Here is a 13832-nt window from a genome sequence, read left to right as displayed (position 1 = left end):
CCTGTGAATGTGATCTGATTTGGAAATAGGGTCTTTGCAGATGAACAAGTCAGGATGAGGCTATAAGGGTGGGCCCTGATCCATTATGAGTGGCAACCTTATAAAAAGGAGAAATTGAGTCACAGAGACAGACAGAAGGAAGACACTATGAAAACATAGAGAAAATGGCATCTTCAAGCCAGGGGATACCTGAGGCCAGAAGAAGCTAAGAGAGAGGCATGGGACAGGTTGTTCCCTCAGACCCCTTGGAAGGAACCAACCCCGTCAACACCTTGATTTTGGACTTCTAGTCTCCAGAGCTGTAAGACAATAAATACATGTTCTTTAAGACACTCAGTTTGTGAAACTTGGTTATGGCAGCCCCAGGAAACTAACACCTATGCCAAAGTAGAGAATGTGGATTTTAATCCACACATGAAAGGTTTATGTGAGAGGTTCACATGGCCACTGCAATTTAGAAAGATCTTTCATAGCCACACGTGTACACGGAGATCAGAGCAGGAAACATTAGAGGCAGGAGTTTTAGAAACCATTGAAAGAGTTCAGCCCAAACATGTCTGAGTTAAGGCAGTGGCAGTTAGGAATGGAGAGGACAGATTTATAAAATGTCATGAAGGAAACTGTCAAGAGTGCCACGTCCATGTTATCGGAGGAGAACTGAAACCAGAAAAAGCCACTTAGAATGCTCAACATCACTAATCATCAGAGAAATGCAAATAAAAACCACGAGATATCACCTCACCCCAGTCAGAATGGCGGTCATCAACAAGACAAATAATAACAAGTGTTGGAGAGGCTGTGGAGAAAAAGGAACCCTCATACACTGTTGGTGGGAATGCAGACTGGTGCAGCCGCTATGGAAGGCAGTGTGGAGGTTCCTCAAAAAATTACGAATAGAATTACCATATGACCCAGCAATCCCTCTCCTGGGTATCTACCCAAAAAATATGAAAACATTTATACCTAAAGACACGTGTGCTCCAATGTTCATTGCAGCTTTGTTTACGGTGGCCAAGACATGGAAACAACCAAAATGTCCTTCGATAGATGAATGGATAAAGAAGTTGTGGTATATATACACAATGGAATACTATTCGGTGGTAAGAAAAGATGATATAGGAACATTTGTGACAACATGGATGGATCTTGAGAGTGTAATGCTGAGCGAAATAAGTCAGACAGAAAAAGCAGAGAACCATGTGATTTCACTGACATGTGGTATATAAACCAAAAACAACAGAAGAACAAGACAAACAAATGCGAAACAGAAACTCATAGACACAGACAATAGTTTAGTGGTTGCCAGAGGGTAAGGGGTGTGGGGGGTGGGAGATGAGGGTAAGGGGGATCAAATATAGGGTGATGGAAGGAGAACTGACTCTGGGTGGTGAACACACAATGGGATTTATAGATGATGTAATACAGAATTGTACACCTGAAATCTATGTAATTTCACTAACAATTGTCACCCCAATAAATTAAAAAAAAAAAAAAAGAAAAAGCCACTTAGCGTAAAGCCACTCTTATCACAGAAGAGTGATTAAGACAATACAGGCAAAGGAGAGAAAGGACAGGTTGGGGTTGACTTCTCGAAGGTCTTGTGTGAGAAACCAGTGAGCTAGAATCTTCGGTAGCCAGAAACACCCAGGGACAGAGGAGGTGGGAGAAAACTTACCTTCCCCTCTGATAAATTACCCCAGGATCTTATAAGGACTTAAGCAGGGAAGCAGACTAATTTTTAAGGTCAACCTTTCCAGCCAGAGTCCAAAAAGAAGTCACCCTCACCTACCTATTCTTTGGGGCCTTACCACTGCACCCCACAATCTAAGATCCAAAGCAAGTCAGTGGGAAGGGTAATGACACACAGGTGTGAGTTCTAGGTAACAAACAAGAGATCACTCAGTCATTCAACAAACATGGACTGAGCACCTATTTGTGCCAGTGCTAACTCTACTTCAGACCCTGTGCTCTGTCATGTGGCATTAGGTGCAGAAGTGCCCTTGAGCAGGTAGACAGGAGAGCGAGAACAAACCTATTGACCTCAGGGTTTTGCCAACAGCAGGCCACTTTAGGTTCATCCGTCTTTGATGCAGACAGAAGTCAGCCTAAAGGAACTCCCTGCCTAGCATGGCAGTGTTTGCACACTGAAGCAAGAATGTGGCTGCAGCATAACTTGAGCAGAAAAGGGAACAACTGAACGTAGGCTTGGCTGAGCTCTGTCTGCACATGTGTATTTCTCTACAGGAAAGGGTGTTACCTTCCAGGCACGGTGTGTCCCAGGAGGACACGACAACACATACCTGGGCGGGCAGGGTTCCGTGTTACAAGCCTGGCTCATGGCTGGAGGACGGTGGGTGGTGTCACACAGGGTGTCATTGACTGTCTGCTGGGTCGGGATGTGTAAGCACACTGCTATGGCTTCTTGATGGCCTGGAGGTTGGAAAGACAAAAAAATGCAAACGGCTTAGAACAACTTTTGGATGGAAAGAGGAAAACTGAGTCTTGGGTCTCTCGTTCTTAAGCCACTGCCCTTGAGCAGCTGCAGGCTGTACTTCAGGGTACATGGCGGGGAGGGGGCAAACAACTGCATTTTCTAAAGGCCCCTAGTCTTTGATAGTCTCTTAGTCACCTTTTCAACTCAGCCCCTCTACCCTCTCTCCCCCAAATACACTCAACCCGAAACATTAAGGAGTATCCCCGACTCCCCATCTGTCTTCAAACTTATCTACATCGCAAGTGTCCTCAAGCTAGGACGTCCCTTAAACGAATCACCAACGCATCCCTTCCAAACATATATATTTCCACTAAGAGGAACTTTCATATCAGCTGCTACAGATAACATTTTCTCAGTATCACTGCATACGTACTACATTCGAGGTATCACCCTTATTAAAATTTTCATTATGGTTTGAGTTGCCATTCAGTACCAGTGTAACCGTGCGTTGGAGTGTGCAACGTGCTTTCAAATATGTCCTTTGAGCCCACAATAATCTTGGGAGGTCAAAAGAGGGGTGTCATTATCTCTATTGTATTCATTTAATAAGGAAACTGAGGTTTAAAGAGAAATTAAGACAGCAAAAATGTGGCAGATTTAAAAAAATTAGATTTGCCGCCCCCTAATTCAGTGGTCTTTCTTTCGTACTCTAGGGATTCCAAATGTGAACTCTCACAGGCTTGTGTTTCCGTTAAGGCCAGACAGGTGTGTCTAAGCCCAACGTCCAGGTCTCCACCACTATTCTTTCTCCATTGAGACATAAAGAATTACTGGGAAATCAGAACTGAACAAAATATAAACCACAGCTTTGATGAAAAAAAAATCTCAATAAAAATTGTAATAGGAACTGACTATGCGAACTTGCAATATGCAAATGTATTCAGTTTCACGCAAGAATGTGGGTTCCATTTTGTTGTAAGATTGTGGTTCTTTTTCCAAATGCCATGTTTCAACTCGACCATTTTACAGTACTTTACAGACTGCAGTATAGGCCAAAAGCATATATAAAATATATATTTGCGATATTTGGTTCTTGGGACTAAATTTTCTCCTGCTTTCTTCCACTGCAATCTTATGTTCTTGGCATCATGGCAGGATGCAGTCTTAAATCTCCATGCATCTTCCATGAACTTGTTTTTTATAAACACTGGCTCCCCAGAGCTGCAAGGAGACACAGCTATGACTTAATGACTCTGGGTCTCATTTGCAAACGTCAAAACCTCCTCAGTGATTTCACAGGGACATAGAGGTTCATTTTCTAGCAGACTTCCTTTCTTTTTAATCTGAGAGAAATCCAATAATCTTCCAATTATATTTTACTTTGTAGTCAAACTTCTTTAGAAAATATACTCAGAGACTACTTTGGAACATTTCCTGGAGTACCAAAGTACTAAAGTTATTTCATTTTCACCATTTTGGCTGGAATTTTATAACACTCATTACAAACTTTTCTGTCTTTAAGCAAATTACTCAGAAGCGTGTAAATGTTTAATAGAAAATTGAGGATACCTATTGAGGTAGAATGTATTTTCCGGCCAAAGGACTATCTCCCATCCCACATACTGGACCTACAACATGATTTGAACACTTTTCACTTCAAAACGTTTGATCAAAACTTTATCTTCAAAAGTAAAAATTATAAAAATAAGTTTACTTCATCTTATACTTCACAAAATTTGGGCAATAATACAAGTACACATTTAGAAGATACATAATAAATCAAGTGTTGAAATTGTGGTGTAATTTTTCTAGTCAATTCCTTTGGTAGCATGAGGCAACACCCTTCCCGTCACATTTGACTTCTGCAGTGTCATAATAAGACAGTTATTATTATTATTTTTTGGCCAACTAATATTCAAAGCCTTTATCAAGAATTGCATTAATGATTAAAGGGTAACAACACACTCTAAGAGGGTAAGCAGAGCCAATAAATGAGCTAATACGTTCCCTTGTGTTGGTTTAAGGTTAGTGTGAGTTGGGTTTCTTGCAAACAAGTCTTGACTAATTCAACATGTCAAATAATACACACACACACACACACACACACACACAGTAATATTAGGTTGGTACAAAAGTAATGGCGGTCTTTGCAATTATTTTTAACCTTTCAAACCACAATTACTTTTGCATCAGTCTAATCAATACCCAGAGCAAAAGAGAAAAATCTATAGCCAGAGCCTTTAAGATGCCACCCAGTATTTAACACATCAACCGGTCAAATAAATACAGAAAAATGATTTGAATAAGAAAATTATGTTAATGACACAATAATAGAAATATATGGAATATGCCTGTTTGAAGCACTTAATATAACAGTAAAAAAACTGATCCTGTATTGGTCCATTAATAAATTGCAATGATTTCCAAAGGCCAGAAAATACACAGGTAACATTCTCTGAGCACAACAGTGCCCAACTATAAATGAATAATACACAAGTAAACCCCCCAAATTCAACCACTAGAATTTTTAAGAAGTCATTCCCTCTTGATAATCACAATATCTTCTTCATTCAGTGGATGACTTTTTTCCCAAAATAATCTAAATTATAGAATTTACTTAAAAATTAAGAACTTGAATTGAACATAGTAACAAGCAGGGGGAAACTTGAAAATAATGGTCAACATGGGGCCATGTTACTTCCCCTCGATGGTACCCCCAAGAGGGGAAAAGAAAACTGAATTTAGACAGTTGTAGGAACCAGCTCTTTGAAACGTTTTAAACAGATAATTTCTATGATACAAACTATTTAAGATAATTGAAGGGTATGGAGAACTCAGATTCATCTTCCAACGCTTCTATAAACCCATAAAAGAAAAAAAGTAGGTCTTCATATAGTATTGCCTTGTGCAATGCTATCTTACATATTATGATGTTTTTTATTTCAGAAATAGATGAGACACACAGATACATATACACACCTACGGATTATTCAGATCCATGCCTAGGGCTGTGTTGACAAGAACAGTTAATATACATTTTCTCTAGCCAGTATGACTGGGTGGGTACTACTGTAAACTCCCAGGTACTGAAAAAGAGGGGAAACATAGTATGTACGGACCCAACGAAGTGCCAAACAACTGTATCATTCCTGGCGTTCAAATGCAAGTTGTACAGCACTCCAGATAGGTGAGCTTTTTTAGGAACCAGTCGATGAGACAGCTGGTAAAGATTAAGAATTGTTGAAAGCCATTTGGCTTTATGGAGGCATCATAAACATCACTGGAGCCTGAGAGGAAGTGACCAATTATTTCAAGAGTAGTTGGAAGAAACTACAGCCTGTCATGATTTGAAGGGATGCGAAGAGAACAAAACAGCGATTGGTAATGTACCGTGTCGGGAACGCCTCTCCATCGGGAGTAGGCTAAAATGAGCCCAGCGTAGGCCAACTTGGTTTTCATTCCAATTTTCCCATTTGCGGGAAGACAGTCTGTACTCCACCATGAGAATGGACTATACCTGTACTCATCAACAGAATTCATGTATACATGTAACATACACAAAATCCTCAAGCAGATACTAGTACAGTATGTCAGCAGTATAATAAAAGAATACTACATTATGACCTCAAATATCTGTCCATTCACCTACAAAATATCACACACACACACACACACACACACACACACACACACACACCTAGAAACAACCAGATAGGAACTTAAGACTGACCTCCAGGACTGTACTTTTGATTTCATCCTCTTCCATCCTCTCAGGATAAGCTGTTGATTACTTCACTGTTCACTTTCATTCTGTAACTTTCCGTTGCCTTTTTAATGCACTTAAACCTCTCTGTCGTTCACCAATTCACACCCGACATGCGCAGCAACTCTCCTTCAACATAGAACGCCTTCTAGCCCCCTCCCTCTCTCCGTCTTCTTCACCACAGACAAATTAGAACACAAATAATTGATTCTACTCACCTCCGTTCGGCCACCTACCACTCTCCCTGCCATCCTTTGATATCTGATTGCCCCCTCTACCGCTCCACTGAAAGGCCTTTCTCAGTTGTCACTAACGGCCGCCATTCCTGGACCAAGTGCCAATCCTGAGTCCGCATCTTCCTTCCCCTCCGAATGGCCACAGCGCAGCTGACCGGTCTGCATCACACACACCCTCCGGCTTCTCCTCCTGCCTCGCTGACCTCTTCTTCTCGGTGAACTCTGCAGCTCAGTGTCCCCCACCCAGCCATTACATACGGAATCTCCTCAACGCTCAGGCTCAGACCCTCCCCATTCATTCCTCATGGGTTTTCTCTTCCTGAAGATTCCCACCCAAGCCCCTGGCTTCACTTCTCTCCATGTACACATGACTCATAAATGTCTATTTCCAGTCCAGCTCTGTCCTCAGTGTTTCAGGTGCTCTCATCCCACTGCCTACTTAGCATCACCGTTCGGAAGTCTACAACGGACTCATGGTTTCCTTCTGCCAAACTGGACCTCCTGTCTGGTCTCATCATCTCGGAAAAAAAGTCCTCAGACTCAGACTTATCACCTCAGATTTTTCCCTCCTAAACACTTCTCACAGTCATCCGCTGTACTCCATCGCCTCCATCGCCACCATCACCACCATCACCACCGTCACCACCACGCCAGTCCAAGCTCTGGCCTGGTCAACAGATTCCTAGTGGTCTCCCTTCCCTCTGTTCTTGTCCCTTCTAATCCATTCTTTACAATACAGCTGGACTAACCTTTTGGAAAGAAATAACAATTGGATCATGGAACTCCCACTTTAATTACTTGAATGGCTTCTCATTGATTTCCGGGTCAAGACCCAACTCCACATGGCCTATAAGGCCTTAATCGTGTGCCCCTGCCTTCCTCTCTAGCGTCATCTCACATTGAACCCTATCTTTCTCGGCACCCTTGCTGTGCCTGACTTCTTTATTTCTGGAATGTACCATGCACCCTCCTGCCACACCGAGGACCTTTGCACAGGCACTTTATCCTGCTGCGAATTCTCTCTGTACCACCCTCTCCCACCACTCTTCTGCTTAATTAATTCCCCATCTTTCAGACTTAAGTTTAAGTGTCATTGTTTTTAGGGAAGTTTTCCCTTACTTCCCTAATTGCATCAAGTTCCTCCTGCTACATGCTTTCAAAGCACCACTTACTTCTTTCGTAGATGCTATAACCAGCTGTAATTTTTCAGATATATGTGTATGATTACATGACCAATGCATTTTCCCCACTAGATTTAGGTTCCTAAGAAACTGGGTCACTGTCACCTAGCCCAGTGCCCGGCACAAAGAAACATGCAACAAATATGTGCAAATGTTGATTCTAAATGAAACAACAGAGAGATTCCTGCAACTGTCAGGAACGAGGCAAGGCTGGCAGTATCCACATTATTTACTACTGTTTTTGAAATTCTAGACAATGCACTGAGATAAAAATAAAATAAGATAAATAGCTATTGGAAAGGTAAAGATAAAACCATTAATTGCAGACGATGATTTACTTAGAGAACTCATAAGAACAAACTAGAAAACTATTAGATGATTAAGGGGCTCAGTAATTTGGTTAGATTTTTCTTTAAGAGAAAAAAATAGCATTCTAATATAAGAGGAATGCCCTGCTATTATTATATTATAAAGTAGCCATCCCACTAACATTTATTCCACACCATGGATCTGGCACTGTCATTAAATACTTCTCAACATCACCTAGTTTATTAATCATATTTCATCCTTATAATTATCCTAATGAGGTAGGTATCACTTCTCATTTTACAAAAATAACGCTCTATAAGCTTCAATAACCGGCCCAAGGAGAGTGGCAGAGCTAGGGTTCAAAATGGGGTGAGGCCTCCAAGTCCAGGCGTATACTACTAGGTTGCGCTGTGAGGAGACAGAAGGTAAAATGAGAGGTCATAAATGCAACAGAAAATATGGAATATGAAGAAAAACTCTGGTACAAAATGTTGACGGTGTGGTACGTTACAAAACCTTACCAGAGGGTGTTAAAAAGGTAAGTCTACCTTCTAGGGTGTATACGTGTGTGTGCGCGTACAAACACACACACACACACACACACACACACACACACACACACACACACAATGCTGTGCCCACGCATACATACCTACACTCTGGAAGCTGGGAATTGAGTATGTCCAAAGTCTTCATGCTTTTAGGAATTAGGTAAGAATTCTCTGTTGCCACTGCGGTATGCAAGCCAACTTATGAAAGGTTCTTAAGTATCAGTAATTACAACAAATGGATTTATTTTATTTCCTGTGTGACGTGAAGCTAAGTTACAACATACAAGTCCATGGTATCAGGATGTGGCCCAAAGTTTATCTTTCTGGACATCTGTAACTTGCATATATTATTTTTCTACCAGAAACAGGAATGCGGAAGAAAACAACTGTGTGCCTGTGGAAATGCGATTTTCCTGTAGTTTCCAGTCTTTGCAGACTCCCCCCTCCACCGCCCAGGGTGAGGGTGAAAAGCCCACATTCACAACCACATATGAGTGGACTGGCAGCCACTGACTTCCAAAACCACATCAGAACGGATCAGAATGAGGCAGGAAGCACGGACTGTAAGTGGTGCAGTCGAGACGGTAAAACCGATACGACAAAAGCCCCCTCAAGACAGGGACTACGCTCTGTTTGTTTCATGTCCTGAGTCTGAGCCCAGCGCCCAGAGCAGAACTCTGGAGTCTGGCACAGAGCAGGTGTCCAGTTCTCTGTATTCATAGAGGATTTGGGTTTCAGGTCTAAGTGCTTCAGCTTTGTAGAATTTAGGTACCCATTTAAAAGGAAACTTTTAAGCTTGAACCCGAGAAATTAAAAACATGAGTTTTTTTGAAGGTAGAAGACTTATTATATGCACTTACAGTTCAGCCAACTCTAAGGGATGACAATTGCATTGTTCGTTTTCGATTTTGGACTACGTAATAGCCTTTGAGCCTCAGTTTCCCCACCTGTAAAATTTGGGTCAGTGGGTATCCAAGGTTCATGTTAATGAAATTACTCGAGGACTATACAATACAACGTACCCTCACGTGGCTAAACTGCTGTTGAATCGACTGCTGCAGGATTACCTAGTTGAGCGCTGTTAACATTTGAAAAGTGTGTTCCAGATACCCCAAAGGGTGTCACAAAGTGAACAGACACCTTCACACCATCCACAGGAACACTGAACTACATTTAGACTTCAAGGCACTTCTCAGCCACAGCACCCCAACTCCACAGTGCCAGTAAGGACAAACTCAGTTCAGTCTCACAAATCTCGTACGTTTTACATGAATTCAAGGGCCATCCTACGACTCCTAGGCTGAAATGAAAACATACACCCATACAAAAATGCGTATGTGAACGTTCAGAGCAGGACAACTTAGAATACCCAAGACATGGAAATAATTCAGATTTCTACCTGATGAGTGAATAAATGAAACTCAGTATGTCCCTACAGTAAAACAGTATTCCAGCATGAAAAGAAGTGAGGTACTAATTCACGCTACCTCATGGATGAACCACAAAAGCATTACACTAAGGGAAAGAAGCAGGCCACAAAGGACCAAATACACAGTGTGTGAGTCTATTTATATGCAATGTCCGGGATACACAGGAAGTAGATGATCAGTTGCTAGAGGCTGACACTGGCAGGGAAAATGGGGGTTTGAGGGAAAATGGAGGCGGGGAACTGCTGAAGGGTACAGGGCTCTTTTGGGGTAAAATGTTCTAAAATTGGTAGTGATGGTGGCCACAGAACTTTCTGAATGTACTAAAAACCCACCAAATTGTATAGTTTAAATACATAAATACATACATTGGATGGTATGTGAAATATATGTCAATAAAGCTCTTACAAAAAAAAAAATCATCCCAGAGGGGTCAGCCATCTTGGAGGTAGGACCCAGGGTCATCGTAACAGCTGCTGGGATATTCTGGCATCGGGCTCCAAGGATGAGTTCTAACCGACTCGCCCAACTGAGTCAGAATTCACTGGCCCTTTTCCTTGGGCAACTCCAAGTGGTTTGTTGAGATCCCAGGACCCAACATGGCATACTTTCCCGAAGGAGGCAACCTTCCCAGTCAGGGAAAAAAACTGACATCAGGGTGACAGAACTAGATGAAACAGTGCTTCTGTCAACGGCCGCATTTCAAAGCAGGTATGAACCTAAATGTCGTCTGCAGGTGACGTCTGGCTGACAGCTGCATCCAATACGGCAACCCCAGGCCGCCTCAATCTGCAACACTGGCTCGTGCACAAGACTGCCTCAGCCTATCAATTCTGCATTTCCCTATTTATTCCGTATTAATGGGTGACCTCACCCCATAATGGATTATGCAGCTGCTCAGGCCAAAGAATATAGTATCTTGCTGGCCAGGATATCATCCCACTATCCTTTATCTTTTAGAATAATCATGATTGAAAAAAATTAAAGAAAGGCATAGTTTTCAGCCACTCGAATGGGTTAACCCCCTTTAGACTTTTGCTAATTTTCATCTTTGGCTTAACCAATCTAGTCACTTCTCAAACCACCAGCAACAAACATAAGCGTGCCTTAAGCAAAGGATCCAGTACCTCCCAAACATGTCGCCGTGCAGGGGGTGAACCCCGCGTACTCCCAGTCGTAGGTCATCTCGCTGTCCTTCTTGTACAGGGGGGCGTCCAGCTCCAGGGAGGCAGGGCTCTCGGCACAGGCCTGGAGGAGGCAAGGGCGCTCGGTGGGCAGCGTGGGGCCGTCACACTCCTCCTCGGGCAGCTCGGTCTCCGTCTGAGTGAAGGTAAGGAGCACGCGGCACTTGACCTCTCGGACCTGAATACCCGGCCCGCACGTGGCACTGCAGGCTGACCAGGGCTCCGGAATGAACCTGTGGAAAACCAGGGAGGCAACCATTACACACAGGCCACCAAACGAGCAGTGACACGCTTTCTGCGAAGGAGAAAAACAGCTTCATTCAGAGGGAATACAGGCCACTGGAATGCTCTACATTCGTTGGCGCTCAATTATATACTTAAGGTTCCAAATCTCATTAGCAACAGAGAGAATTTTTCACAAACGAAACTTTTGCATCCGTTTTATAACTCAAATTCTGAGCTCTGACCTTCTCATGACATCATTAAATGGTCTTTAAGATGTGCCGATAAATAAACCATTCCGTAGAGATAACTTCTAATCTGCTTTCTTTGATAACATGGGGGTTTTCCACCAATATTTATTCAACAAATCTTTATCAAGCTTGTCCTTTGTTAACCGGCCGAGTTTCATTCAACTGTCTCAATATCTAGGAACTAAACAACAGGATGACAAATGTTTTCTGCTGAGTAGACGCTTTAATATTCATTCCTACTTAATATATAAATACACTAAACATCTGAATCTTCTTGAGAATATTAAAGGCACTGCACAGTCTGGCCAAATACAGCATTTATTTCTTATCCTGACTTATCACCCACTAAACAGAGCCTGTCAACCTATGGCCTACAGGTCCAATGGGCCCATCCGTTTCTGCACCGCCTGCCAGCTAAGAATGATTTTTCTGGTCGTAAATGGATGGAGAAAAGAAAAACAAGGAGGGTAATATGTTGTGTCATGTGAACCTTACATACAACTCCACTGAGGTGCCCATAACTAAAGATGTACTAGAATAAAGCCATGGTCGTTTGTTCAGGGACTGTTTATGGCTGCTTCTTGCTACATTTGCAACAGACACCGGCTGGCCTGCAAAGCCTAAAATATTTACTTTCTGGCTCTTTACAGAAAAGGTTCACTGATTCCTGCACTGAATTTAAAAAATAGAGCCAGTAGGGGCATGTACATTTAAGAAACTCCAAAGCCACAGCTGCATTATGAGATGCCAACAGCTGACAAGCAAGAAAGTTCAGTGACAGAGTAAATTTGGAAAAGTTTGGGCTCAATAATGTCCAACAGGTTTATTTACTGCAAAACTTTCCCAAAGACTGTGATATATGAATGCATGCTATAAATACTTAGGAGGGGACAGTGACATGCGTCATTTCACACATTTAAGCCACTACAGACCTCTAATTCAAGGGATAATGTTGTACTAAATAACTGCAGAAAATGCCACTGGGAAGTTTGCTCAAGATGCAGGTATGAGGCTTAGTGTTTTAAATCTCAAAAGACAGGGTTATAAGGGTCTCTCAGAGTCATCTGGCTTTCTTTCCCCAGTCAAGACGTCATCACAGCCGTCCCAATCAGCAAAGGAAACACTCCTGCTATCTATGAGCCTAATAAAGAAATGTCAGTTATCTTGGCTCCCAACCCGAGAGCTTAACAACAAAAATCAGGAGCTTCCAGGAAATAAGTGGGTACTAAAGAAAGCTACGTCAATTTGTTCATTTTATAAATGGAAGTCTATAAAAATGGCATCACTGATGACGTCTCTGAGTTAAGAACCACACATCTGAGATGTACAATTTGAGATTTGCCTCCAAGACTTGCTTACACTTCCAGCTGCATCCTTGCGGCCACTGTCACCCCCTCTCCACACTCAGCAACCAGGTGTGGTACATGGGTCAGCTGCCCCGCCTGGCGTCCACACAGTGTTTCTGACGCCAGGTGCATCTCAGGACCCGAGGTCATGGACCCTCTCTTCCTGGAAGTCACCCCTGACCCCCAGACCTCACCATACCATGATGTAATCACCACCTTCTCTGTCTACCTCATCAGACCATCCTCAGGATCGGTAAGACTTGAATTCAGGTCGCCTGACATGAAACCGCAGCTCTCTTCCTGCTGTCACATGACACAGAATCCCCACCTGCCACGGATGGCTCTGAGACACTGGATACTTTCCTAACCTTTCCTCCTCCTGAAAATGAGGATAACAGTGCCTTCTCATGGGGTCCCCATGAGAATTAAATCAGTGAACCCACGCAGAATACTCGGAACATGGTCAGAACAAAAGTCCACAGGGTGACCAGTTACTCCTGCTGTTAGGAAAACACAGCCCTGAACTGTAACCTAATTTGATTTTAGCCAAGTATGGTTTCCAGAAATGGAGAAGCTGAAACAGCAGTGAAGGAAGCATACTGTGTTCCCAATCTGTCCTATTTCCTTGGTTTTCCTATACGGAAGGTGGGAGCGGGGGCAACACGGCTGAGGAAACACTGAGAAACCCATAGAAATGACCAAGACTCCAGGGAAGAACTTTTAGAACAACGAGGAACCGTATCAACTGTCAACACATTCCAGAGCTGAAAGCGAAGAAGGTCAAAACTGCAGTTCCCTTGGCTTAGCTTTATAAGCTATCATTTTTATTTTCCTAATTAAAAAGAAAAAAGCCTTTTGAACATCCGCTCCCTATGTAAATTCAGAGCCCGGGCCACGGTTAACCACAGAAGCAGAAATGTTTATCTTC

At 42.7% G+C, this 13832-nt stretch overlaps 1 protein-coding gene across 2 annotated transcripts in view; it reads right to left on the bottom strand.

Moving 5' to 3' along the window:
• Nucleotides 1-13832, bottom strand: part of ADAMTSL3 (ADAMTS like 3) — a 187823-nt gene that overhangs the window by 56394 nt on the left and 117597 nt on the right. For both annotated transcript variants that reach the window (XM_019743525.2, XM_019743526.2), the window contains exons 16-17: nucleotides 11029-11318; nucleotides 2301-2430 (exon numbers count right to left, since the gene is read on the bottom strand). In XM_019743525.2, coding sequence (XP_019599084.2) covers nucleotides 2301-2430; nucleotides 11029-11318 — 420 coding nt within the window. The remainder of the gene's footprint in view (nucleotides 1-2300; nucleotides 2431-11028; nucleotides 11319-13832) is intronic.

Source organism: Rhinolophus sinicus, linkage group LG13 (assembly GCF_036562045.2).
Source record: "Rhinolophus sinicus isolate RSC01 linkage group LG13, ASM3656204v1, whole genome shotgun sequence".
Lineage (NCBI taxonomy): Eukaryota > Metazoa > Chordata > Mammalia > Chiroptera > Rhinolophidae > Rhinolophus > Rhinolophus sinicus.
Note: the sequence above shows the minus strand (reverse complement) of the source record. Positions and strands in the feature narration are given on the sequence as shown.